We start from the raw sequence: 25,768 nt of genomic DNA, 5'->3' as shown, positions 1-25,768 counted from the left end.
CAACCGTGGGGGCCACCGGGGTCACGGCTGCGCCAAGGAGAGTCGGCAGGATTTGCGCAGGTGGGCGAGGCCGTGGGAACGCAGTTGCAGTTGTTTGTTGCCAGGGTGTGGTGGGCGCCCTCGGCGTTGTGCTACGATGCATTCGGGGGCAGGTTTTGCGACAGCATGCGCTACGTTGCCTGCACGTCCGTGGATGGATTTCTCCTCGGTATTTCAAAAGGTGCACCTGTCGATTTAGGGCTGGTAGCCTTTCCTACGAAACGCGGAATGCTCGCCGGGGACGACTTAAGAAACGGGGAGGAAAGAAATCCATCGAGAGGGGCCTGCTCCTAAGGACCGCCCGAAAGTCGCCAAGTCTAGTGACCATATCCTTATATTTCCCTTCCGTGCTACCAAAATCAAGTATAGTCTCTTCTTCTCGAGCCTCTCATGTGGTGGTTGGAGTGCTATCTCGTCCAACTTACCGAATTAGACCCTGAGGAAGCCGCCTCGAGAGAACAAGCCAGCCGCAGGGCTAAGAGCACTTTCCCAAGGGAATAAAACCCAGGATGTGTGGACTAAATTGTAGAGCGTATCTCATGATGCAAACGAGGAAGAAGGCGCGTACGGTGGACTTTTCGTGTTGTGCAAAGCACTACAGCATCTTCTGCAAACAGCCCCTAGAGAGAGTACACATTGAAATAATACAGACAAGGGCGTAGAGTATATTTGCTTTGTACAAGGAAATTCGGCTTTAAAGGATTAGGTTTGGGTGCTCTCCAGCATGGTATGGAACAGCGTGTGGGGCTGACGTTACTATTACATTCATCACACCGGGAGAGAATGGAAAACGTTCCCTTCTTCAGTAGCTTAAATCTCGATAAGAGAAATGTTATCGTTTTTTTGTGAAGAATTTAGAGCCTTCTTTGTATCAAAACGAGGATAAGCCTCTATACATGTACCGGAGCTTGGCTTGCTCTCAAGCTCCGCCTAGCACTGTTGAGAGGGCGTTGAACCAGAGAGCCAACGGCAAAGCCGTTCTAAGGGGAGTGACTCCTCACGGATAATACCGTGAAATATGCCAACGCGTTCTCCAAATGCTCTGAAACAACTGCAGTCTCTCCAAGGTTCAAACTGCGCCGTGCCGGCGGTTCTGTACTGCTACCGTGGGATCCTGCGTGCCCTCCTGAAAGAATATGCTGCGCCTCTCCGTAGCTACTTTCAGCCCCTTTGTGGAGGTTTAGTGGCGGCGCTGGTGTATCGTCCAGCCCCGCAAGCGTTCCAAAGGCATGCGCCAAAGTTGGTTGCCGCTGAGCAGCGCATTGCCGTCCCTTTCAACCAGTTTGGGTTACACTCTTCCATTGGCAACGCACTAAGTAGTCGGCACCATGTAGCGCTCTCCATTCGCAGTCATGGCAACAACCGCGAAAATGCGGTAGCCAGCGACTTGGTCATCGAAGGACCGTCTGCTGCCAAGCACGGACGTTAAGCTCCAATAAACGAAAACCAGCATAGAAAGCAGAGAAAGTCTGCCCCACTCTATCAGTACCCGCACGTCGTTGCATTCATTTGACCGTGAAAACCCAATGCTGTGTTAGCAGATGGCATCCAAGACTGTGGTCCCAGGAAGAGCCGAAGTGCGGAAGTCTTCCTGCGAAGACAGACTGGATTTTCTCACATCAAAGAGCGCTACGCCGTGTTTCGCCTAACTCTCAAAGCTTGTACCTCTCATAGACAAAAAACTACGAAATCTATTCTTAATCAGCTCGTTTTTTTTAACGAGACGCAAAGGCCGTGTGACAGTCATGGCGAAGAAGCCATGCAACAATACATGCAAGAGTTGGTGAGAGTGGAAATAGGCTAACGAGCAGAGAATGGCAAGCTAGTCCCGCCTACATGGAGAATGCACAATAATGGAAGCTGGCTGTCGAATGCAGTAACAATGACCAACTTGTAAAAAAATTTCAAAGGAAATGGTATGCGCTAGCTGCCAGGGATCGATGAGGTTGAGCAAGGATAGGCGCATAATATAACCGTAAAAGCACTATTAAGGCTGCCCGGAGCCGAGAAATTGTGCAAAGACATACACAAATCGTACTGCCACATCCTTCCTGGCCAGTTGTCTGATAGTCGGCACAAAGAGGTTCCTTAAGGCTCTTCCTCATCGAAGCAACACAGTGCCGAGGCTACAACAACGCTACAGAGGTAGCACCATAAAGAGCGATATTTTAAATACTCCTACAACCTGTGCACAGTGTTGGCGATGCGCACACAGTCAATTGACCTCTCTGTACATACTATCGAGCGATGGCCAGAAGAGACCGTGGCGGTGCAGAGCCCACGCTTGCACCTTTGCAAGGCGATAAAATTATCCAGATTTTGGACAGCCATTTCGCACGTTCAGCAGAACCCTTTCCCTAAGAAAAAGCGAAGGCGCTGCGCTTTTGAACAGGTTGGAGATGCCCATTCTTGGGATAGTACTACCATTACTGTCAGGGAACGGTCCTGTTTGCAACAAGTTTGTTGTTGCAATTTTTCAAGAAAATTTGTGTATAACGACGACTAAGAGTGCACTAAATCACAAGCTACAACAAGAAGAAGCGAAGCAGCCACTTGACTTCGCACCTACCAATGCCATCTACCTGTACGAACCCACGAGTGGTCTTTGAAAGCTCTTAAACGGGGACACGTACACTGGCCTAAATTCACTAGCGCCAGCGACAGTGGTCCTCTGGTAGATTTCACGTAGCGCATCCCAGTCGTTAAATGCCGGGCACAAGGCCGTAGATGATAGAGCCCATCTTTGTTTTAAAGTGCCAGTTTTTCTGCTCAGTGCCCCGACACATATGTGTGGGGAGAGGGACCCAAAGGCCTCTACACGGCGATGCCACACACGTCAGAATCTAGAGTTCGCAGAACAAAAAGCGGTGACTTATGACTAGCTTATAGTTTAGTGCTGCAAGATGAAATATGCTGAAAACAGCAGACGGAGACCCCAATCTGGCCTAAATTCACTAGCGCCAGCGACGGTAGTCCTCTGGTAGATTTCAAGTAGCGCATCCCAGTCGTTAAATGCCGGGCACAAGGCCGTAGATGATAGAGCCCATCTTTGTTTAAAAGTGCCAGTTTTTCTGCTCAGTGCCCCGACACATATGTGTGGGGAGAGGGACCCAAAGGCCTCTACACGGTGATGCCTAACTGGTTACGGGTATAGTGAGACACAGGAAGGCGGGCGGGTCCAAACGCAAATACTTCTTGCTTTGCAAGCGGCAGGAAGGCTTTTGTTAACTATTGGCACAAGGAACTAAGGCATAGATTGCCATGTCGGTTTGGCCCGCAACGACAGAGGCCTCAGTGATCCTTTTCTTTTGCAGAATGTCAGCAAGCCTAGCTTGTGTACGCAAGGTGCTGTGTAGTCTTGTGCATGTAAGGCGCTGTGTAGTTTGCATCGCGTACATTGCACTGCAGCGACTAAAGGAGCCATGACTTGACACCAAAATTCATGGGAGTCTAGGCTCTTACCTAGCCTGCCTTTCATACACGAAGGGTAGTATAGGGAGCAACTGTGTTTCATTGAAGAGACCTTTGTATTATGTTAAATAATCTCTGCGTAATTCATCTGTTTTGGAGTTGCTTCTCTCGTTCAAGAATTGATGCGAGGCGCCGTAACCTGTGCACTCAGAGATGGAACTCTTTTGAAACATTTGCTTATTTCCCCGTTAGGAACTGTCGCAGCTTCAATGAAGTCCCCCTGCATACCCAGCTGAGCGGCAACAGTTCTCACGTTCGCACAGAAGGTGCGCTCACTGTTTCGAAGAACGTTCTTGGCTGGCATCGATGCTTAGCCGCACAGCAGAGACCTTAAGTCTAACTTGTGGAACTAGCCTTCTGGTATCGTTGCTCTTCCTTTTGCCGTTCCCCTCTAGGGTACCATTGGCTCTGGAGCCCGCTGCCTGCCTTTGTGATTGAACTCTTCATACTTTTCCCCTGTTTTCTACTCGCGCTGAATGTCGTGGTACCTAGGACCTTGTGGTTGCGTTAATTATAACTCTAGCATAAAACATGCACAAGCTGCGATACTAAGGTGGTAGCAGAGATGAAGCTGCATGTTGCCGGGGGATCTGCCCATCAACTCCTCTTATACATTGGGATCACCATATACTTTTGAGTTTCATGGTCTCTTCTCGCTGATTTCTGCGGTACAACGCCAGTATTAGATTCTTGACCTGAGGGCTGGAGCGAGCTGAAGCCATCGGCACTACAGTATGCGCAAAATTTGCAAAGGAAGGGAATATTGCACTGTATACATACTAATTCCACTATAATAATGCGGAATTCTATGTGTTTTGGGGGGTTGTGGCAGTGCTGCTGGGGCAGTGGCAATGTTTGGGGCTTGTGGAGACTCGGTACCTGGGGCTGCTGAGTCCTTTGAGGTAATGTCTACCCATGTTGAGAGCTCTCGTGTCCAATAAAACCTTTCCATTTTAACTAATCAGCTGATGGTTTTGTGTAGGGAAGTGTTGGTAAGGGCTTTTGAGCATGAGGCAGCGAAATCGGCATTACATTGTGCCCCTGTGGAGCCAACTTTTACGCAACTTCCCGATGATCTGCTAGTGCTGGATTAGACGTATTTGTTAATATACACCCTGTTACTTTCCTGTACATTTACAGCGGGCGTGTTGTCTTAGGACGGGACGACCAGTATCGCGAGACTGCCGAGATCAACAGTGCGGTTGCAATGCATCATTATACGACCACGTGCACATCGTAATCAGGAGGGGCAGCTCTGAGTCGACGCAACGCGTTTCGCCGTGTACTACTATTTGTCGCATTTCTCTCTTTGTTTGACTTATCATACATTGCGGTTTTCGTTGGGTACTGCGACGGGCAAGACTATTCAACCACTTGCTGGACCGCTAATTCTGCATTTTCCTCCCTGTTTGCACCAGCAAACGGCAGAATCGTACCACTGTTTTCAGGAGAAGGCGGGCAAATGTGCTCACGAAGCCATGGATCTCTTCTGGCTGTTCCTCGGCTTCGCTATATGCTTATGGGGAGCAGATGGCGTACAAATAGTACAACACGTGAGTATATTTACGCTACTTCAGACGCAAAAGATTGAACACCGCTTGGAAATATGCTCTGTTAATCGACGAACTGTCAGTGCGCCACTTGTACTTTCTACGTAGGATCCTCCTCCTCCGCCTCCCTTGGCCGCACTGCCGTACTGTGAGGTGCGCAAAATGCGATTTCCCCGACGGCTGCATCTCCCTTTAGTTGACACCGATCCGCTTTACGGGACAGGCTAGTCCCTAGGAATGCGCTATACGCTGTTTCCTCTGCAGGTACTGAGAAGCATAGGGGCTGATGGGAGCGCCAAAATTATCGGAAATGCAAGAAGCTTGTTGCAGAACGTATTGCGGACTACGAGAGCACCGTATACGAACAAGAACCGGGAAGTCCCCGCTCCTTTCGTGATAGCTGTCAGCAGCCCTCTCCAGCGTCCCGCGATACGGACGCTGCTGGGTTGTGCAATGAGGCATTTAGGAGGCACAGAAAAAAAGGATGATATTGGTGTTGATTCAGGTGAGCAGAGGAGTTGTGAGCAGGCACCTGAGGGGCCTTGGGACCCTTTCTGGTGCCAGCTGTGCATTGCCTCAAATTGGTTTTATGTCCGAGCTCCACTAGATCGAAGTCTTGACTGCAGCAGTAGTCACAGTGCTGCAGATGTTTACAGCAAGACGCATGCTTGCTGATCCAAAATTTACCGTCATAGAGATACGCTGCTTTACTCCGATTTCAGGTATTGGACTCGACAGGCTCCCAGCTGGCGCCGTGCTTCTGACTCTTGAAGTGCCATCAAGTATTGGTAGTGGGCAGTGGAAACACGCCAAAGAAGAAGGAAAGAAGGGAGATGATCCTAACACCAGTCAGAAAAATAAAGCAGAAGCTCTGTTCCACGGACTGTCTGCCACTGAGGGTCCGAGCGGAAATAGCTCCACAGAAGACCTTCCCCTTGCAACTGCTGCAAGAAAGGAGACTTCTGATGGCACTGAGGTCTCAAGGGCATCTCCGAAGAACATGGATGCCTTGACAGGAGGACACTTCACTCAAGCTGTTGCGCTGGCGGCCATAGAGGCTGCAGATGTCTTGTTAATACCTCTTTTACACGAGGGGAAGCTTTATAAGCCACGGTCACATGACTCTGAGGGGGTTCGGCCTTTCGGGGAATTCTTGTGTCTCGGGGATGCTAGAGCAGTCGCGGGTGAGGATGAAGATATGACTGCGGTCCCCCGCCAAACTTCGCATAGCATTCGGCCATCGTCTGTGGATAAAACTGAGCCCGCGAATCGCCAGGCTTGTCTCCCAGAGCACATTTCAAAGCTCCTGTATGCAATGCGGCAGCAACTAGAGGAGAACAGAGTTCGCCGAAATGGTGAAGGCGGACAGCTCTCCACCCACCCTCGTGACAGTTCGCACCAACTGGCTCTTGAGGCAGGCCGCCCCCGGCGGCTGCCTCGTGTTGTCATTCTCGTTGAGGTTAGAGCCTAGAGCGCTTCTCGTTACAGCTTGTCAGAACGAAGCACTGGGGAACGAATGTTGACTGTTGAATGGCGTACTGAGTTTATTGAGTGCCAGTAACTTTCTGAATTCGTGCCACTCACGAGCAACACTATACTTCTTCGCCATCGCAGACTTTTAAGTTTAATTCCCAGCTATTGCTGCGGAATTTTGGCGGAGCCAAAGTCTTCTCTTTTGTACTAAGCAGAGCAGCGCGTGATAACATGATGCTGTGTGCTGGACTATGGATTGCAGATGCCGGTATCTCCATCATGCGAAGATGCGATTACAGCCGAAGTTCGGCGTCACCTTGGAACCGCTGATGGTAAGCGTGGATGGAATAGTGATACGAGGCGCAGCCCTCTTCTTTACCGACCTGTAGCTCTAAGGTGGCTCACAGTGCCAAGTGTGATAGTACTGATACCTTCGAGTACTGCAGACAGTGCTCCGTACGGGGTGTGCTGCGGGTTCCTTGTCGGTGCTGCAGTCAAAGTAAGTGTAATAGGCTTGCAATTGCATGGAGGTGGAGAGGCTACTCGAGACGTCCTGGATTCCTTGTTGCGAGGAATTGTTCCCCGGAATACCTCACAGACACAAATTGCAGGTACAGGCCCAGAGCTCGGTTTTTCCCTTGAATGCGATAATGTTCTTTTTTCTTCCATATTTGAGGCTGCGGGAAGCTTATGCCTGTAGCGGCGGCATTAGATAAAGCAAGTTGCGTTGCCGCTTGTGTCATTGAATCCTCTGTGCCGATCTAAATTTCTGCAGACGCAATAGAGAATTTACTGACTAGACAACCCGGTTCTGCTCCTCCGAGTTCCACGGAATTTGCCGGGTGTGCACTCGCCTGTACTACAAGCGCAGCGGCTTTTAGGCGATCATTGGCGTTCGTCAAGGTGCGCTCTAGTCGCCCAGCGAATAGAACGTGCCCTGAATAATGGAGAAAAAGGAGATACCCCATGTCCCCTTGGGTGAACAGACGCCTTGATTTGCAGTTTTTACCTTGTCGCTGTTCAGGGACGATTGCGTGAGCTTCGATACCAGGCGGAACAGGATGTAGCATCCAAATCGTTTGGTGCTACAGTTCAAAACATTCTTTCAGAAGCACTGGCGCTATACGATTACCAAACCCGGCGATGCCAGGTAGGAAGGAGCCTCGGTGAACCGCACTCGTGATGGATATAGCAGAGGCCACAACAGTTTCCATGCCAGTTGGTCCAGTAGTATGTGTTGCTTTCAGCTTTCCCCGGAGCGGGAGACACTGCGCAACGAGCTGCTGCGTTCATTGGAAAAGGAGCTTCGTATTCTGTATCTCAGGTGCGGTCTCACGCGGTCTGCTCGTCGCAGTTTCATACGGCATATGATTTATTATAGTCTGCTTTTTGCCGCTACTTTTATTGATGTGAATCTGCGGAAGCAGGCACGAACGTAGGCACTGCTTGGCTTGTGCAATTCAGGAAAGCTCTGCGCATAGAGAACAGCGCGCGATTGAGGCTCCGGGCAGAGCTTGTAGCTGCATTACAGAAAGATGCACGTGCCTTCGGATCACACACTCCAGGCATCGTTAAAAAGGTCCTTCGAGCATTTGCTTTCATACCTAATACAATGTGCAGAGCATTCATGAAGCACTGCTGGCTAACTCTCAGCTTGTGGGGCAAGCCTTAATATGAAGTCGATACACATGCAGCTCGTTAACTATTCACAGAGTGAATGCCGTGGCTTTTCAGGTGCTAACTGCAATGGACGAACAGTTGACAGAACTACTACCCCCGGTTGCTGTGAAAATGGTTAAGAAGTTCAAAAATGCAGTTTCTGAGAGTCAGGCAGCGACTGGTAACTCGCTGTGGCAGCCAACTCTGTCAGATATCTCTGAGGCTTCGGCTAGGTCGGGTCGGGATGCCTGGCTTTGCCACAGCCTCTGCAGTTCCTTGCTTGATATTCATATGCTCCTCCTTCAAAAAGCTGCCAGGGACTTCTCCGCTATAACGCTGGGCTTTTCCAGGTCAGCGCTTGCTTCGTTGCTTCGTCAGCAGCAGGTATGTTTCAGAATAATATTACAAGGTTTCGTGGAGTGGAAGTTTTGTCACACAGGCCCCCTGTCAACGTATTGCCAACTTATTGTAACTGCCCGCATACACTTGAATATGCTTTTCAATAGATGACTGCTTTACAAGGCTTAAGTAAAAAGTATTACCAGGCAGCGACATGTGCGCTTGCAGAGCCGTTCATGGCTGGGCATCTCACTTCGGCCGTCTCTGTCTATAGCCAGTTTACTACGCTTGCGTGGAAGCGGCAACCTTCAGGGTTATTCGCGCTACAACGCCGGACCAATTCAGCTGATCTTCGGGTGAGGCCATTTGCCCACTAGACGTAGCGTTGCTTAGTAAAGCTTGCGCTCTGAAGGCTGCTGAAACACTCCCCCAGTTGACGGCCTCCGACTCGTGTAAACGTATTTCATGTCTGTGATAATCAGTTTTACGAACGACGGTGAAGGATTGGAGCGGGAACGTCAAGCAGCTTTCCGTCTGCAGCCAAAACTACATTTTGACATCGAAGTCGACTAAAGGGCACACGTTTGTGTGACCATAGCCGCTGTCATCCGTATCGTTCTCATGCCTCTGGAAAATGGTTACGGAAGACGCCGTGAGATTCTTGCCTGCCGAAGGAAGCTTGTTTCAGCACTGCAGTGGGGCGTGACATCCACAACGGGCTCTTCGGGATAGTTGATCCTGGCAGTTTCAAGCAGGACAGTGCGTTTACCCGCACTGCCACAGTGAAAACAAAAGGCATTCATTCCTCCGACGCGTCTGTCTACAACGTGATTTGCAGCGAGAGTTGGCATAACAGTTATGTTGTGAGCCCGCGTGTGCTCAGCTGTAAACCTGCATTGAGCGCTCGTTTAAAGTAGTAGAGGCACTCAGCGAACAAGTACTAGTGAGCAGAAGGCCTGGCGCTAGGCAATGGTAGAAGGCTGGGAAAAGCGACGTCACTGCCCTGTGGAGACTACAACTCTCCTTTCGGTCAATGCTCGAATGCGCCGCGCATTTATCACGCAACGCAGTTCATGGGCCCAAAATATCCGAAGGCTTGCCATCCCCAGTAATGATAAAAGTAGTGAGGGCAGCTACGAAGTGAACTGATCCAGTGCAGCAAAAGGGAAGCATCAAACAAGGGCCGCGGCGGAGTAGGCCTTCATACTACTCCGCCGCAGCCCTTGTTTGGTTCTTCCCTTTATTTTGCTGCACTGGATCAGCTCACTTCGCAGCTGCCCTCACTGCTCGCTCGTAGCAACAAGCATCTGTCCCGTAGGGTTTCTGGATCGTCATAACGGCATGACAAAGCCAAAGCATAGCTTAATATGCTCCTCGCAGTTGCTTAGAACCAGCAAAACAAAATGAAGTCAAACAAAGTTGCATTATCGTTGTCTGTTGTGTATATTCTTATTAGACGACTGGAGGCTGACGAAGTCTCAGTTTTTCAAAATCCCCCAGCTGTGATGCTCAGCTTGTATTCCTTTCGAGGCATCCTCAGCCCACAAAACTATATCATGACCCCCCTAAAGCAACCATTGTGCCATTATTTGTGGCATAATGCATCATCAGAGCAACTCGTTTCGCAAGTCGCGGTTCAAGGGTGGCAAGGTTATCAGAGTTCACGGCGACCAGGTGGTGAGCGAAATGAAGTCACGTGGAATACCAGAGCAGCGACAAATTCCGGAATCGATTGTCCTATTAGTGAAAAGTTTTATTGTCTGCTTAAGGAGTAAACGGGACATCGGGTTAAATTGTTTCAGCGAATATGTAAAGGGATGCCTCCGCTCTAAAAGCGTGAGTGGGACAGAGGATTTGACCCCTCGCTCGCTCCAATATCGGCTCGAAAGACGCAGCATATCGAGGCTTCAACCTCACTGTGTAGCCACGTGGATTGCGTATTGCTCACCGAAAGTGGTTCGTGTGGAAGCACCGTGGCACTTGCAGAATCACAGGTGCAGTCGCAGACCATCGAAAATCGCAGTGTGACTGGCACCGCTATATGTGAGGGATGCTGCATCAACTAGACACATTTTAGTTACCTACAAAAGAAGGTTTCGTAATGGTTAACACAGCAACGAGGCCTCTAGCGAGCATCCCTCAACAGTTTGCCCGCCCCAAAATTCCCTGGAATAATCTAAGGGGTGCAAGATCCACGGTTTCTTGCCCCAGTTGCCCTAAAACAAATGTTTTCCGTTTTTTAAAGTACTATTGTGTTTCTGTTTGACACGAAGTGCAGCTACGCCTTTGTAGTAGCAGACTATGAGCAGCTTAGCGAACGGCCGCGGTTTTGTGGTGTTTTCGCTCATTTCAGTTCCTAGCTAGCTTATTAATCCATAACCAAAATGACGCTTATGTTTCAAAAGTAGGCTTTGTCGCTTGATGGAACTGGCAGTGAGGCCAGTGCCATTGAGCGAACGTGTCCTTCTATGGACCGTGTGTTCGACAATCCGTGCAGTTACTCCCGGTCCAGCGTCTAGCAGTCTGAGAGTTATTTGCAATATGCATGCAATTATTATACCTATCAAAGTCCTTTGCACGTGTTTTAGCGTTCATAATTCAGAGTATTTGCTTCTGGCGCGCATTTGTCTCATCCCGGTCGTGTGCCGACACCAATGCCGCTGTGGCCGCTTAATGCAGCATTTGTATCAGGCTATTATTAAGTTAAGCAGCCCCTGAATTTTTCTTATGCGCACCATGTAAAGCAGGATGGAGCCCCGCACTATAAATAGTTGTTCTTTTTCAGCACGGCGATCACTTGATCAAGTGCTTCGGAATGTTACATGGCTGCCACTAGAAGGGATAATTAACAGCGAACGAATGCGGTTAATGACTGTTAAATAAGTGAAGATAGTGCTTTTTCTGCTTTGTGCTACAGAAAGACGGTTACATACAGCTGCTCCAGCGGCCCAACGTGTGTGTCTTGGAGCCAATTAGGATCCAATCAGCACGTAGAACAAAAACCGCAACAGATTCTCTTATGCCTACCAGCATTTCATAATAGTGTGTTACTTACTGTGAGGTTTTATACCAGGAACTGCTTAGAGTTGGCTTGCAAGCCCGTGCGTTCAGTGAAGCTGCTGTTGCCATCGTGGTCAGATGCGGTCCCCGGTGAGCGCCTCCCAGAAAAGCAAGAAAAGCCCCCCAAAAAATTAATAGCCTCATACTGGCTCCACAATGTACAACGCATTATAGTCATATTACAGAATGCTAAAAGAAGAAATAAAAACACGTGATTCCTTAGTGCAATTGTGCTAGCCACTGACTGTGCCTCTAGCGGACCGCAAACCTGCACAACCCTGTGTGCTTTCCAACTCAAGCTCCCATCATTTGCAGCAACGAAGATTACTCCTTGCTTTTTGGCAATTGCTTGGCTTTTAAAAAGTATTTTTTTCTTTGTTGCATTGCATAACCTCATTTCTCTTTGTATTCCCATTCAAAATGGCTCGAGCGCTGTCGCTGGTCGCTTTGGGCTTGCTTTTTTCCCTTCCTCCAAGCTCAGCCGTTAGGACGAAAGTCCCAGGTAAAACAAATGTTTAGATACATATTTGGGTAGCTTACTTTGCGCCTATTCTCGGGGCTAGTGTACAGAACAGCGGGGGGCACCTGCCACGGGGCCGCTGGTTGAGGTAGTTCTTAAGCCTCCGTACGTTGTGGGACCTTTGATGACGGGGTCGTCATTACTGGGAAATCAAAGGCTTTGAGCAAAACTATGATCTATATGACTATCTGCTGTGCGCCGCGGGACTCTGTAGTTCGCGCGTTCGCTAGATGGGCACCCAATCGTGTCGATTCCGATGGTTCATCTTGGTTCTGAAGGGGAACACGGTCCACTTGTGGGGTCAAGATGTATCTTAAGCTTGCTACTACCTTGGGTCCCATGTTTCTGCTCTCTTGTTAATTCAGGCGGGGATAGCTTCTCTCCTGATTCTGGCGTCCTCGATGGGGCAGATGCGCCGGAACAACGTCCGAGTAAGCATACCCAAATTTGTTGCATCAGGTGTAATTCGTAGTAGAGCTTGTTGCCACTTACTTTTGGAGATGCCATGAGGACCCGCGTGACAGCTTTTTGTGTCCGCGCAGCCCTGCCTGGACTTGTTGAAGGTAACTGCGGCAGGCTGACGGTTCGTAGCGGCCTGAATGTGGATGAGAGCATCAAAGTGACCAGTGCTGGATGGACGAAGAGCGAACGGGACTTCGTTGTCTCGCTTGTTGCCGACGAATCACGCAGAATTGTTCAGTTGAGAGAATCAGAAGGTGCACCCGGTCCCAGTGGCCCCGGACCCGAGCCAGCTGAAAAACCTCCAAGTGTCGAAGGAAGCGCTGAGGAGGCTCCTAAAGGGGAGGGTGGACAGGAGAAGCCGTCTGTGCCCTTGCTTGCTGTTCGTATCCGTGGATCTGGCGACGACAAAGAGAGCTCTCCGCAGTCGGCTGTTTTGCTGTACGGAAGTGATGAAAGCGAGCCTACGGAGGTTCCCCTGGAAACAGCAGCTGGACCGACCACGCCACTCATGATAATCATTACACAGAAGAACCAAAAGGAAGTAGAAGTCCGTGTTCTTGCATGGATATCTACGTAAGTTCGCCCTCTTTGAGTTGCAGCGTTGTCGTGCCGGTGTATTTTCGTTGGCAGGTGAATCTTTGTGTAGCCGGAGAGGCGCTTCGTGGAATTTCAAGTATAATGACTTCTGTTCTCTCTGCAGGGATGCTGCAACTGGAAAGGGCTCTTGGAAAGAAAATTCCGTGGTCGTTGGCAGCAGCTTGGGCGGGCGCGACCTCTCCGTGAACTTGAGCGACTGTGGACCAAGCTCCCTCAGGGTTTATGGCTCGACATCAGCTGACCTCGTAACTGTCAAGGATGGCATGTGTGACGCAGCTGACCCAGAGTTGATCTCGCTGACTCGGCCTCCTTCATCGGCAGCTTCTCCGTTGCCTGCAGATGGAGAAAACGCAGCGCAGGACGCCCAGCAGAGCGCAGGAGCCCAGCAGGAAGCAGAAGCCCAGGAGGTTGCAGAAACCCAGCAGGAAGCAGCTGCTGCAGAGCAAGGAAGCAGCGCCACAGAGAGTGACACTCAGCAGGCATCCTGAAGGACTGCTTGAAAACGTGCAGTGTTGATCTGGAAAAGGTTCAAGCAGAGTGACGCAAAGACGTGTCGCTTGCTTTGATGTTGGCTTCCGGAGACGAATGCATGCATTATTTTGGCATTTTCCCATTCGCGGAGCAGCGGCGCACAGGAGGTTTACACGGCTTTCATTGTGCTTCATGACGCCCACTGTTACACACCTTTCGCCATTGCTCCTTTTGGAATTTGGGTGTCCGGCATTTTTTTGGCCACACAAACGCACTTCCTCACATCCACCCAGCCACATGTACACATGTACACACACACATGCATACACAACGTGCACTCACTGCGAAGTTGCCGTGTGGCAGCTCTCACGGGAGGAAGGTAGCGGGGAAAGGGCAGGTTCCCCGCAGCGGTAGATGCAGGTTTATTCTACGGCAGGTAGAGGTCGCAGCGAATGGGGGATTCGTTTGCTGAATAAATTTCATGCAGGTCAGTGCCTAACTAGAACATGAATATGGTCCCACAAAGAGCTTGTTGTAAGCTATGGATGCTTACCTTGCAAAAACCATATTTGGTGCCGGGTTGCTCATTTTTACTTCGTCTTGCCAATGTTGCTTCCACATGGGTAACCTGGCCTGATGGGCATTTGAGTGAAATTGTTGTTACGCATCGGTTCTTGTAGAGGGCGCAGTTGCGTCTGACGAACAGACTGTAGGCTGCTGACCAGTTCGTGCAGTCCCGTAGATTTGTAGCTCTTATAGTTCTTGAATCTTTGAACATCCTGCACAGCCTCTTGCGAGAGGGATGCGGGTTTGGCTGACTTGTGAGGTGGCCTCTGTTGAGGTTGGCGGGCCAGACTTACTGTAGTAGGCGCGATTGGCGGCAGACGGCTAGCAGCGTAAGGTTAACTTGACAATACGTCACGGCAAACGTGGCACCGTGCGTGTCAGGGTTCACTGCCGGCAGCTGCCGCTTATTTACCATCTAGTACAGGGTAGTAGCTCACACGTTGCACAGTGCCAGTATGCGCTCTGGTTTTGGCTGCTGGCCGTTGTTTCTTTTTTCGCGTAGATATGTTCGAGTCCTCCAGAGACTAACCAGTGGGCTGACAGCACAGCGGGTCCACAACGCCGCAGGCGTCAGTGTGGTGCTTCCCCCCGAAGGTCACATTCAGTGAGTGGCTAGATCTACAAAGTGAACTGAGGTTAAAAAAACTGCAAGTTCATTCTGCTTCTACAGCGGCACGACCAGACTGGTAGGATCGACGTGCAAGCCCATTTGGCTCCACGGACGGCGAGGTCCTCCCGCCTCTGTTATGGCTCTGCAAAGGAAGCAGTCAGACCCCTTGCAGGAACTTCCACGCGGGAGAGGGATAGGGCTAAGTAGGGACTCAAGTATTGTGTCAACTGTGTTAAATACAATGGTGCATCCGTACGTCACGAGGATGGGCGAGAAGTCCAGTGACCCCCTTGCATTACAGGGCTGACTCTTCGTGGTTACTAAAAACTGCTATTTTGGATTCCTTCGTGCATTAAAAAATCAAAGAAATTCCCTTTCCATCTCTCTATAGAGCAGGTGCCGTCTCATGGAAGATTCACGCCGCATCGATGCGTCCCCAGATCGCGTTTCTCACGCTGAAGTGTAGCTAGAGCCTTTGGAGAAGAAGTTTTGTTAATTTTAGCATAACTTTAAATTTTCCGAATGTAAGGAATTTTTGGTGGAGCACCCTACGGTGGAAGATGGCTGAGTCCACTAGGTCAATGACCTTCCCCCACTTGCACACCATCGCTGTTGGGTAGCCTCTCCAAGACACAGTAGCTGCACTCGACCGCTTATGCAGCTTCTGCTTACTTCTCTGGCCCATCAGTCGTTTTTTTGTGTTTTTATGTGGCACACAATGGTGTGTGCCTCGTCCCAAAGAGTGGTTAGCGTGTGGTTGCTGCAGTGGAATTGCAGTTAGGCGTCATCTCGGCGGTCCCTAGACCTGTGGCAGGCTGTGCCCTGCTTTCCAGGACATTTCGCACATAGGTGTTCGTATAGCGACGATGACTATACGACACAACTGTACACACGAGTCAATAATTCAACAAAGTGCCGGACCCGACCTGGCCTCGTCACCTCAACAGAACTGTCCCAGCTCCGGCTTTTCCGGGGGCGCATCGGTGTGTAGCGATTTTGTGCGAATCCTTTGCGGGACTTCTTGGCTCAGTACGGACATATTGAAGTTTGTGTGTATGCAGCCTTTTTTTCTTCCTGAAGACAGGGACGTTGTGGAGTACTTCGCAGCATCGCATGTCACGTCCTCCTCCCCTCCCTCGGCGTCACCGTGCGCCCATGCGTGCAGGCTTTTGAAGGCGTATCATCTTTCTGTAGGGTGGTAAACAGCGTTATAGCTGTGTGTTAATCTATAATTTTATTGTTGCATTGGCTTTTCTAATGGACGGGTGAAGTGGCGGAAAATTCGCCCGTTTTGCGGTTTGGTCGAGGCGGCCATCCGTGGTCTCTTCGCCGATCTCGGGGGGTGTGCTGATTGGGTTCTAGTCTAGTTGCAGAGCATGGCTTTGATCAGAAGGGCCTGGCAGTTAGCTTGAGTCTAGGGCTATTCTGGTCGTCGGTTGCTGTGCAGCGTCGTAGAGCTGGGGGCCAGGCAATCACATCTCTCATCGACGGTAGGCGAAGAGTCGCGGCGACTTGCAGTTGGTGGGTAGTAACGAATTCACTCAAAAAGAGGTTTTTTTTGTATTCATTCATTGGACAGCTGTCCTTTCCGGGGTGGTGCTCTTCACCGTAACTCTGCGTAAGCCAGGATGGTCGTTTCACCCCCGCAGAGGCGTTGTAACGGCCATAGGGCGGTAGCGATGAAGATGGTCAGTGGGACCAAGGGAAAAAGCAGACTGCAGCAGCTGGGCTGGAAGCGTGCAGCTGCTAGGCGGGACATGTCCACTTTGAAGACGGCGAATGCCTCCCAAGAATGTCCCGGGAGTACAGATGATGGGAATTTCTGCGATTCTGGCTTTTTATTTTCCGGTGGGACCCATCTGGGGCTACCCGTTTTCGGTGAGCCAAGTTTAATTGAGTCGCAAACTCCCGGACAGCTGTATGGAGAGGGCGTTCTCCAGGATGCGGGGCACTTCGTGGAAGAGGCGGCTGATGCGGCAGGAGGCGATCCGAAGACAGTACTTCTTGAGACCATTCTGCAACAAATGCGTACAAGCAGGGATGCGGTGTATGGTGGTGGGGCTGTGGGTGGCGCGGATGCCATCAGTGGATTTGGGTGTGAAACACAGGGGACATGCGGAAGCTACAGAGTGGGCCCCACAAGCTGTGCAACAAACGGAACAAATGCAGTGGCTGTTTCAGTGGGCGAGAGGTCTCATCTGCGGGTAAGTAGGAACTATAGGATATAGAAATTTGCTTGTCCATCTCCACGCTCTTTTGATGCCGGACCTAACATGAAGTGGCTGCTAATTGTATTCGATTTTGTGTGAAGGCGATGTCGGTGCAGGGGAAGGAGGTCACTGGAAAGAAAGGGATGGGGATCTTTCAGTGCAGCGAGGATGAACCGGCTCACGGAACTGATGGACGCAAGGCGCAGGGACTGACGGTGGAGACTTGGAGACCTGTGGTGGAGAGCATGAAGTTTGGCGTTGCTGCAAAGCATGCAACAGCCGATGCTTCATCGGCTTCACACCAAAGGCCTCAAACGAGGATCGGCGGAGTGCAGCGGCGGGTGGATCAACCCACTGCAGACGCGAAGTACTTGCACTGTGCAACGGCGTGCTGTCGGAGTAACGGCAAATTGGTGCGGATGCAGGACCAAGCAACAGCAAAGGGGAGCCACGATGCCAGTGACGCGTTAACGGGGAGCATGCTGCCAGTGAGGGAGACATTGGTGCGGCCGTCACTCCCACTAGCTCGGCAGGAGTCCGTAGCCTTGCAGATGAAGAGTTCTATTGAAAGCTTGTATCATGACACCGTAGCTACAATAAGCTCCTCGGAGATGTGCCACATCGACGGTGGTGAGAACAACTGTGGAAGGAGTAGCCCGAGCGGTGAGCTTCTAAGCAAGAGTGGAACTGGAGCTGGCGGCGGGTTCGTTTGCACCGCTCATGCAGCAACCAGTACCAGTTGCTCTACTGAGAAGTCGAAGACTTGCTTATCCCTCCCGAAAGAGTCATGTGGCAGGGGTGCCGAGGAAGGCCATTTTTTCACTATTCCGTCAGCCCATGGAGATATTGAGGGGAAATGGAAGCAAGTGCATCGCATTATTGAAGATTGCCGACGGGAATTGGGTGGTACTGTGCGAGGTGAGAGACTAGTGAAGAAGAGACCGCTCGACGAGACGAACAGTGCCGCGTTGAAAGGGAACGAACAGTCAAGGGGCGTTGTGTTCGTTGTGCGGGAAAACTGGGAAGCTCTCACGCTTTACTATTGCTCCAATAGCGGAGAAGTGCGTGCAGTTGCTTCGGAACTAAGTCGTGTCAGTACGCTGAGTAGCCCGCCAGATCTGTGCAAGGAACTACCAACCATGACAGTCGGTGGCTCGGGCTGTAAGCAGTGTCAAGCTCGGCTAGGCCGTGCCTGCAACGGCTGGTGGAGGTCGCGGTATGTTTTGTCGCGCGTGACGGTTACTATTGCGAGTCAGCCTTCCACTGCGTTTAAGCAACAGGAACACGCAGCTTTTGGTGGCTATGGACGTTACGTTGCTGCTGTTAATGATTGGTCTGGAGACTGGTCTGAGTCAAAGAAGACTAACATGGAGCGGCGGCGAGGAATGCAGTCGCCGCTTTCCTCCGAGCCACCTCAAGCTGCCTCGAACGGCATGGAGGCATGTGAATACTCAGACCAGGCATCCCTACAGAAGGGTGCTGAGGTATTTGCAGCACCAACAGAGGTACTCTGGGATCACAAGACAGCTGTGCACGCGCCGAATCAGTTGGTAAATCCACCGGAGAAGTGCCCGCCGAATGGAGCGCACAGAGACATGTCTACCTACAAACTCAAGGAAAGCAGTGATCTCGAAGTAAAGGAGGTCGGGACTTTGAAGTCCAAGGATGTGAGCGGACCTAAGGAAACGAGTGTTTCGTCGAACTGTACAGGCGGCACGCCTCTTGAGACTACAGAGTTTGGAAGAGACCCCTTGGCGTTCTCGGGCGGAGCGAAGGATCCGTCTTTGCGAACAGAAGATAACGCGCTTGTCGGAGAGCAGGAGAGCGGTTATGCAATGAAGGAAGGCAGTTTATCGCCAGAAGTTGTCTTGTCAGACTTTTTTAGCGACGAGCTTTCCATTGGAGTGCGCGCAGGGAAGGCGCCTGAGACTACAGAGAACAGCTCGGGCGACGTGCGGAAGCCACTGCGATTGCAAGAACCAAGCACTTGCGACTTTAAAGATGAATATGGGAACGACACATGGGCGATTAATGACAGACGGAGCAGACTCGCTTCTCTGCTTTCGGCGCCCTGTGACAGCTTTGAGGGGTTCCAGTCAGGCGAATGGCGGGACGAGCCGACCAGTGAGAAAAGTTCACTGGACGAACCGTCGTCCAATCCATTTGCCTTTTTAGACAGCCGGAAGTCAAAGCCGCAGGAAATGCCACATGAAGGCAGTTCCTTTCGAGTGGCTAGGCAGCGGCAGCGCTATGGTACGGGAGAGCCGATCTGCAAAAGCCGAGGCCACCGTTACGCGGGACCCTGCGGAGGCAGAAGGAAGAAGGCGAGGAGACCTTCGAAGTCCCAGGCGAGTGCGCGGGATTCAGCAGAAGGGGCTTGGAAGACACTAGCACAGTGCTATGCTGCATGTGCTCAAACTATCGGCCTGAAAACGGTGGCTGAGGCGCAGAGCAGCAGCCTAGGGATGTGTGGGGAGGAACGCGAACTGGCGGGGGAGTTCCTAGATTTCGTTTCCCACGTAGCTCCGGGCGTATTGAAGGCCTTAGGTGACACCCACATAACGCGCCTCAGGCAGCGGAAGTCTCTTGCCATGGACTATATGGGTGACGACCAGCTCCCACTTCTGACCCATCAGCAAAGCAAACGCAAGCAGATGAAGCTAACGCCGCAAGCCGTGAGTGGAACAAAGCGACACAGGCAGTGTTAATCCGTGTCAAGTACGTCCCTAAGAGCGTTGTAGTCTCATTGTGCTGCTGTGTTGTGCGTAGCGATTGCAGGCATAGCGCATGGAGGCCCAGGTTGTCTCTCCACAGTGGCTCCTCGTGTCCACAGTATTGCGCAGAGGACCGAAAGTTGTGGCGATTGTTTACTACCAGACCAGGAAGTCGGTGACTGGAGGGTTTGATGTAGTACCTCCGTTGGTCACATGCCGTATCAGCTACCCTACGGGCGGTTAACCGAAAGTGCGGCGGAGCTTGTGGGTGATAGCCCAGGTTTCAAGAGCTAGAAGGAATCGTTCGTCCTAACGTGACAAGGCAGTCCCAAAGAGGAGTTCCTGCCAGTTTTGGATATCTATATTTGCCAATTCCAGTTGTGCGTATCGGAGGGGTGCCGCCAGCCCATACGTGTATGCAAGAACGGTTTCTAGAGAGGAGTCGTCGCTCTTGTGTTCTACAAGGGTAGGACTGTCTGGATAATGCACTATGTCTTTGGTACGGAGAGTGCTCGGTGATGGCTCGCTGTTCGTTCCCGAAGTGGAGCTGTACTCCCATCAATAAACAGAGTGGCGCTCGCAGCATAGAGATGTTCCGCTTGAGCCCAGAGCAAGAGTTACGCTGCAGGATGCAGCACGTGTGAGGTTGACGACAGAAGGGGTCGAATTAAGGTCATACGGACCGGATGTGAATTTGATCCTAATCATCGCTCACTGGTAAAGGAGGCGCATCGACATTTTGGCGGGGGTGCAGGAACTGGCGTCAGAAGTTGTTCCTGTGGAGTTATTTTACTCCGTAGATGTTTTGGTACAGTCTGACCCCGCGACGGGCCTCACGTGGGCACAAGTATATAGAGGGATGCCGGCGTTTTCACCTCTGATGTATACTGAAGTAGTCTGCGTGTTGGTTGGGGGTGCTCAGCACCAAAACATATTTAAGACACTGCGTAGAGCAGCGATTTGTGCGCTGCTTCAGTGCAAGTGACCGCAAGCGTTGTTTGTGGGCAATGGGATGGTGTGTTCGTTGGGTGCAGTCAAGGTATGTGGAAGTGATTACGTAACGGGCCCGACAAGGACTCGGACGTGATCCAGATCTTCGATTTGTCGTGAGGTAAAGTTCTCCAGCGGCATATTTTTGTTTTTTCGTGCAGGCATCTGCGCCTGAGGGCCTGCGTTCAACGGAGGCGCTTATGTGACACATGTTAGCCAGTGTCCATGATTTTTTCGTTCGATGTGATGTGATCCCTGTTTGTGTCCTGGTCGGTGTAGTTGTGGCGTTTTTTAAAAGTGCTAGCTCAGGAGACTGCACTGGGACGACAGCTCCACAGTGGAGTCGCTATGCTGGCGAACAGGTCTGTTGACTGTTCACGAGCACAGCAGGAGAGGCCAGAAGTATGACGAAAACAAGGTTTGGTTTTCAGCGGTCCAGAGTCGTCTAGTGGGGCGGCTGTCACCGCACTTAAAGCTCCCGCAGAAAGAAGGGAGCAGCCTGTTTTTCATGAGCGGGCGGAGCTGTTTGCTTTGACAGCGTTGTGAGGTTCCGTTTGTTAAGGGAAGCATTATCCTGCTGCTCAACTGCGCGAACTACGCCGATTCGTTTGTCGGCGAGCGACTGGAGGGATTTGCCAGCAAAGTGTTACTGGCCATGTTTTTTGTTTCAGTGCATGGGTGCTTTTGTTGCATTTTGAAGCGTGCTTTAGAGAGAAGATGAGCTCCTCCAGGTCTACGTTGTGTTCAGCTGTGCTGATTTGGCGCAAATGGCTGGGAAGTAGAGATGACGCAGCCTGGAATCTCCAGCAGTTGCCGCTTAGGCGGCATTTTGAGCTGGACCCCGCTGTCAGGAGTCCGGTTGTCAGGGGCCAAGGGGTTGAGGACAGTGCGTTGCTTGGGTGAAGTTAAAATAAATCCAGTAACGCAGTGGCACGATAAAGAACAGACGCAGCCACTTTAGCATTAATAAGCGTCGAGACTCCACTTTTGGTCGGTTGTGCGGATTTTACAGGGCAGCTTGACAGCAACGAATTGACGGAATGCAGAGTCTGACGTGAGCTAACTAGTACGTAGCAGTGAATATGGAATGATCTGCACCACTGTTCACGATTCCAGCAGTTGCGTTACTCTGCAGAGAATAGAAAGATGGTAGTCTGCGTCTCCAGAAGTGAAGGCTAGGGTACCGACATGGTTGTGGGGCTGCAGCCGGTAGATTTGGTGTTCGCACAGCTGCAACTACCAAGCGTCGTTGTAGAAGTCATTTGCGGCTTCAGTGGGCTTAGGAGAAGTTGAGAAGCTCACTGACACCGTAGGAACGGCACTAAGCAGGAGTGGTGGAACAGTGCATGATGACTGTTCTCAGCAACAGATATTTTTGCAGCAGTAGGTTATCGTCAACGTCGCTCAAGCGCAACGAGATCTCGGTCTCTTGGAGCAGCGGCATAGGAGTATGCTGGTTGATTCAGTGTATTCCATCAAGGCAAGGCTTCATAAGGCGGCGGGGGACGCGGAGGAAACGCAGAAGCTGAACCTGGCTCTGACGCCTTGCTTATCGACGCCCGAAGGACTGTGAATCCTGCGCAGTCAAAGAATGGTGCCCTACGTTTAGAGTGAGAAGTACTTCAACAACGGTGTGGGTGGGAGGTGCTTTTTAGCTCTTTGCACCGATGATTTGGAATTGTCTACTTGCACTTTATGCGAAGGTCACTGTGGGGTAGACACTCTTTCGAGACAGGACATGACAAGTGGTGCAACGTCTGAGAAGGCACTGCCTTCGCAGATTCTGTGCATGGTAGAGTTTCATCCATCAGCATTGTTGGCAGATGCTCGCTTCATCGGATCTGTAGAACGCCAAGGCAGCAGTGCAAGTAACGTGGGCACGCGTTATGTGAATGTAACGGCCAAGAAGAGTCGTTCCAAACCACTCTTAGAACAAGTTGGAGAGCGATGTCCGCTGTCCGCTCGTGGAGGAGTTTTCAACGTTGGATGAGGAACATTCGTAATAGCTTGAGGTAGCTTCAAAGCTAGCCGCAGGGAGAGCTCCAGCGGCATGCGAAACACATTTTCCACCAAGCCCTTGAAAAGCCTCTCTTTTTGGAGAGGCGGAGCTGCCTATATATGGAGTGTGGGGAAGCGGCAGCAGGTTTTAGGTGCCTGACGTCACTCTTCTGGTAAGGCTGCCGCATATTATTGTTTGATATTTTCTGTTGTGAATGGAGTTCGCAGCATTGTTCTTTCCGGCGGGAATTACTGAAGGTATGTGTTGTGCATACAACTGTAAAGTAGCAGGTGCAGCGGCGCGGTAGGGGGTTGTGTTTTCCTAAATTGGTGCTTCTTCCGTCTGAGGGGTTACTGCCGTGTTGCCTCGTTTCTGATGCCGGTTCGGGTGAAGCCCATTCTTTACATTGCATTTGATTGCATTCTCACAGTGTCGTCGTACATTTCGATTCGTTTGTGGATACGCACGCGTGCGTAGTGAGATAGTCTGTGATCGACCTGAAAGGAAGCTGCCAAGGTGCTTTATTGTTTTGTTTGTCCGTTTGTGGATACGCGTTCGTAGTGAGATCGGTAGTCTCGGATCTACCTGAGAGGAAGCTGCCCAGGTACTTACTATTCTGTTTGTAAGTCGCCAGTTGCATGTTTTGCATTATCGCGAGTGGTTTTAACCTGCTTCTGACTTCGCGTACGACGTGCTTCAACGCATTCGGTAGCTAAGGCGGATGGGTTGCACGGCGCGATATTGAAGCGCATTGCTTGTTAAAATGAGCCGGCTTGAATCGGCTGCAAATAGTAAGGAGAGCTATTTAGAGCTCTGATTCTGAACTGGAGCACGGAGACCGTTTTGAATCCCGATGCCGTCTTAGGATTGCAGCAAACAGCTCACTGGAAATGGGTGCGTTTGCGGATCGTTGAAACGGGGGCAAAAATGGAACATTCCTTTTAACATCGATAACGCATTGGCTGTTTCGAGCCAGATTTTGCCGGTTATGTTGAGGTAAGGGTAGGGCTGTGTATTCAGACAGGCCAGGCATAAGTGTAGTGAGCATTTAGAAGATTATCCTTGCTCAGTGGAACTTTTGACAGCAATACCACGAGAGCAATCAGACGTTAGGAAACCACATATATCAAGCGGCGTTCTGAGGGTATTCGGAAAAGAAGTCGAGCGCAGAAGTCGAGCGCAGTTCAGGTGTTTTGAGAAGAAGAATATAGCAATGGATGATGCTGGGGTTTCCTCGCCGTGTATTCGAGTAATAAATAGGATGGAAATACATTTCAGGTGGGGAAGGCGTATAAAAAAGATGCCTGATCTGGCCGACTGCAAGGTAGCACGCCACTGCAGTGGGCTTAGCAACTCGAGCAACGTTAGACAGCTGTGGAAGATGAACAGCAGGACGATCAGTTGCTATGGGATAGAATTTATGCCGTTGCCCTGAGGAGGGCAGTGCAGGGACGATTCGAGATGCAGTGCAGACGTTGGTTGGCTACCTCTGGCGAGATAACCGAAAAGAAGCTATCTAGATCAGGTTATTCCGGTTGATGGGGACGGAATTTTGGATGAATCCCTCGACAGGATGAGGATTCACTCAGCTGGGCAGCTCCGCGTGACGGTGGGGGAGAAGGCGTGCTGATGGCTGACGTCTCTCAAAAGGATGCAGCAACGAGTTGTTGGGAAAAGTGGTATGAGGCTGCATAGTAGGGATCTAGAGAGTGTAGGCAAATGGTTCAGAAAGAGATGTGTTACCTCGCCGAATGGTTAAGTTGTGTACAAAAGGCGGCGCACTGTTGCCCGATGCTACTTGGTGCTGTTTTGGTAGACAAGGAGGTCAGGTAGGTACCTGGGGACTGGGGATTAGCTGGGAATATACCATGTAAGGAATGGATGAGCTGAGAATCAAATCTCTGGATGCACTGAAAGCACAATTGATGAGAAGAGTTGTCTAGAAATCCATGCTGCACGAACAGCACAGGAAGTCGGGCAAAAGGAACGGTGTGGGTGCCTTCAGCAGGGAACTTCAAAAGGCTCGGGCCCTGGTAGCACTTGAACATCTTTAGCTGCAACAGGATTCGGTGACGAAAAGTGAAGGAAGATCAATAGATTTCGCGTTGTCCCTTCTGCAATCAGCATTAAGGATGAGTGCTGGGTCGTCACTGGAACTGCTCATGTGGGATTTGATGAATTAGCGAGTGGTAGTCATGCTGCGGAGATAGCAGTTGAATGGGGTGTCTCTAAAAGGCTGCTGCCATGATATAGAAGAGATGGAAAGCATGCATGCATGGCTGAAGTTCTCACAGTGAGGTGCGGCAGGAGTTCACTTGTGGTTCACTTCAGTGCAAAGCGTTAGCTGCTGCTACAACGACGGCGGCTGTGCAGGGTGTGAGCCCTTTACAGGTAACGTAAAACACACATTCTCACTGAGCAGATGGCTGAAGTGGGTACTGTTGCTGGTGCGTTTGACGATAAGAAATAGAGTTTCGTCTTTTAGTGCGCTGCAGTTGAAGCAATGCTGAAGTGAAGAGTGTGGAGGGTAATTTGAACTTCATGTATTCTGCAGCTCTGGTTGCCTGAGAGATGCAGACTGTGCAAGCTAGCAGGGCTAGCTTTACAGTAGGATGTTTTGGCCTACATCCTGCAGTTTTATGCATAGGGAGCTATGCGGCGAACAACACACTTCGAGTAGCCGCTTAGCAAGTGCAACTCCAAAGCTGCAATTATGCAGAGATAAGCACCTGACAGAACAGGCGAACTTGAAGCAGATCCCACTAATCACTTCCTGCTAGCTGTTCAAGATAGGGTGTCAGCAAGTTTTCCCTACTCGCGAAGACAGATTCCATAGACGTCGGACTGCCAAGTGATGCTGTGTTTGGTGTCGGCATGAAGCAGAAGGCAAGTATGGGAGGTTTTGATGTTAGTCGCCTTTTGTCAAAGATGCAACTTATATGCGTTTCAAAAGGAAAGAACTTCCGCAATAATGGTGAGGTACTATCGTGGAGCCCACGCAAAAGCTTCAGCAAACGGAAAGCTGGATGTGAGAAAC

At 50.8% G+C, this 25,768-nt stretch overlaps 3 protein-coding genes across 3 annotated transcripts; all 3 read left to right on the top strand.

Annotated features, from left to right (window-relative positions):
- Positions 1-5,724: 5,724 nt before the first annotated feature.
- Positions 5,725-9,104, top strand: ENH_00022600 (hypothetical protein, conserved; the record flags this gene model as incomplete). The annotated part of the gene is made up of 10 exons (XM_013584550.1): positions 5,725-6,519; positions 6,796-6,865; positions 7,028-7,144; positions 7,309-7,436; positions 7,558-7,683; positions 7,781-7,857; positions 7,998-8,112; positions 8,268-8,576; positions 8,760-8,887; positions 9,014-9,104. 10 exons carry the CDS (start codon positions 5,725-5,727, stop codon positions 9,102-9,104), a joined length of 1,956 nt encoding a protein of 651 aa, XP_013440004.1.
- Positions 9,105-12,011: 2,907 nt separating this feature from the next.
- Positions 12,012-13,658, top strand: ENH_00022590 (Microneme protein 2, related; the record flags this gene model as incomplete). Its single annotated transcript, XM_013584549.1, has 4 exons — positions 12,012-12,093; positions 12,477-12,542; positions 12,654-13,146; positions 13,274-13,658. 4 exons carry the CDS (start codon positions 12,012-12,014, stop codon positions 13,656-13,658), a joined length of 1,026 nt encoding a protein of 341 aa, XP_013440003.1.
- A 2,788-nt stretch (positions 13,659-16,446) lies between these two features.
- ENH_00022580 (hypothetical protein, conserved) lies at positions 16,447-19,736 on the top strand (the record flags this gene model as incomplete). The annotated part of the gene is made up of 2 exons (XM_013584548.1): positions 16,447-17,022; positions 17,145-19,736. The coding sequence occupies 2 exons, from the start codon at positions 16,447-16,449 to the stop codon at positions 19,734-19,736; spliced, it is 3,168 nt and encodes a 1,055-aa protein (XP_013440002.1).
- Between the last annotated feature and the right edge of the window lie 6,032 nt (positions 19,737-25,768).

This window comes from Eimeria necatrix, genomic scaffold (assembly GCF_000499385.1).
Source record: "Eimeria necatrix Houghton genomic scaffold, Enh_scaff17, whole genome shotgun sequence".
Lineage (NCBI taxonomy): Eukaryota > Apicomplexa > Conoidasida > Eucoccidiorida > Eimeriidae > Eimeria > Eimeria necatrix.
This window is presented reverse-complemented; position numbering and strand designations above follow the sequence as displayed.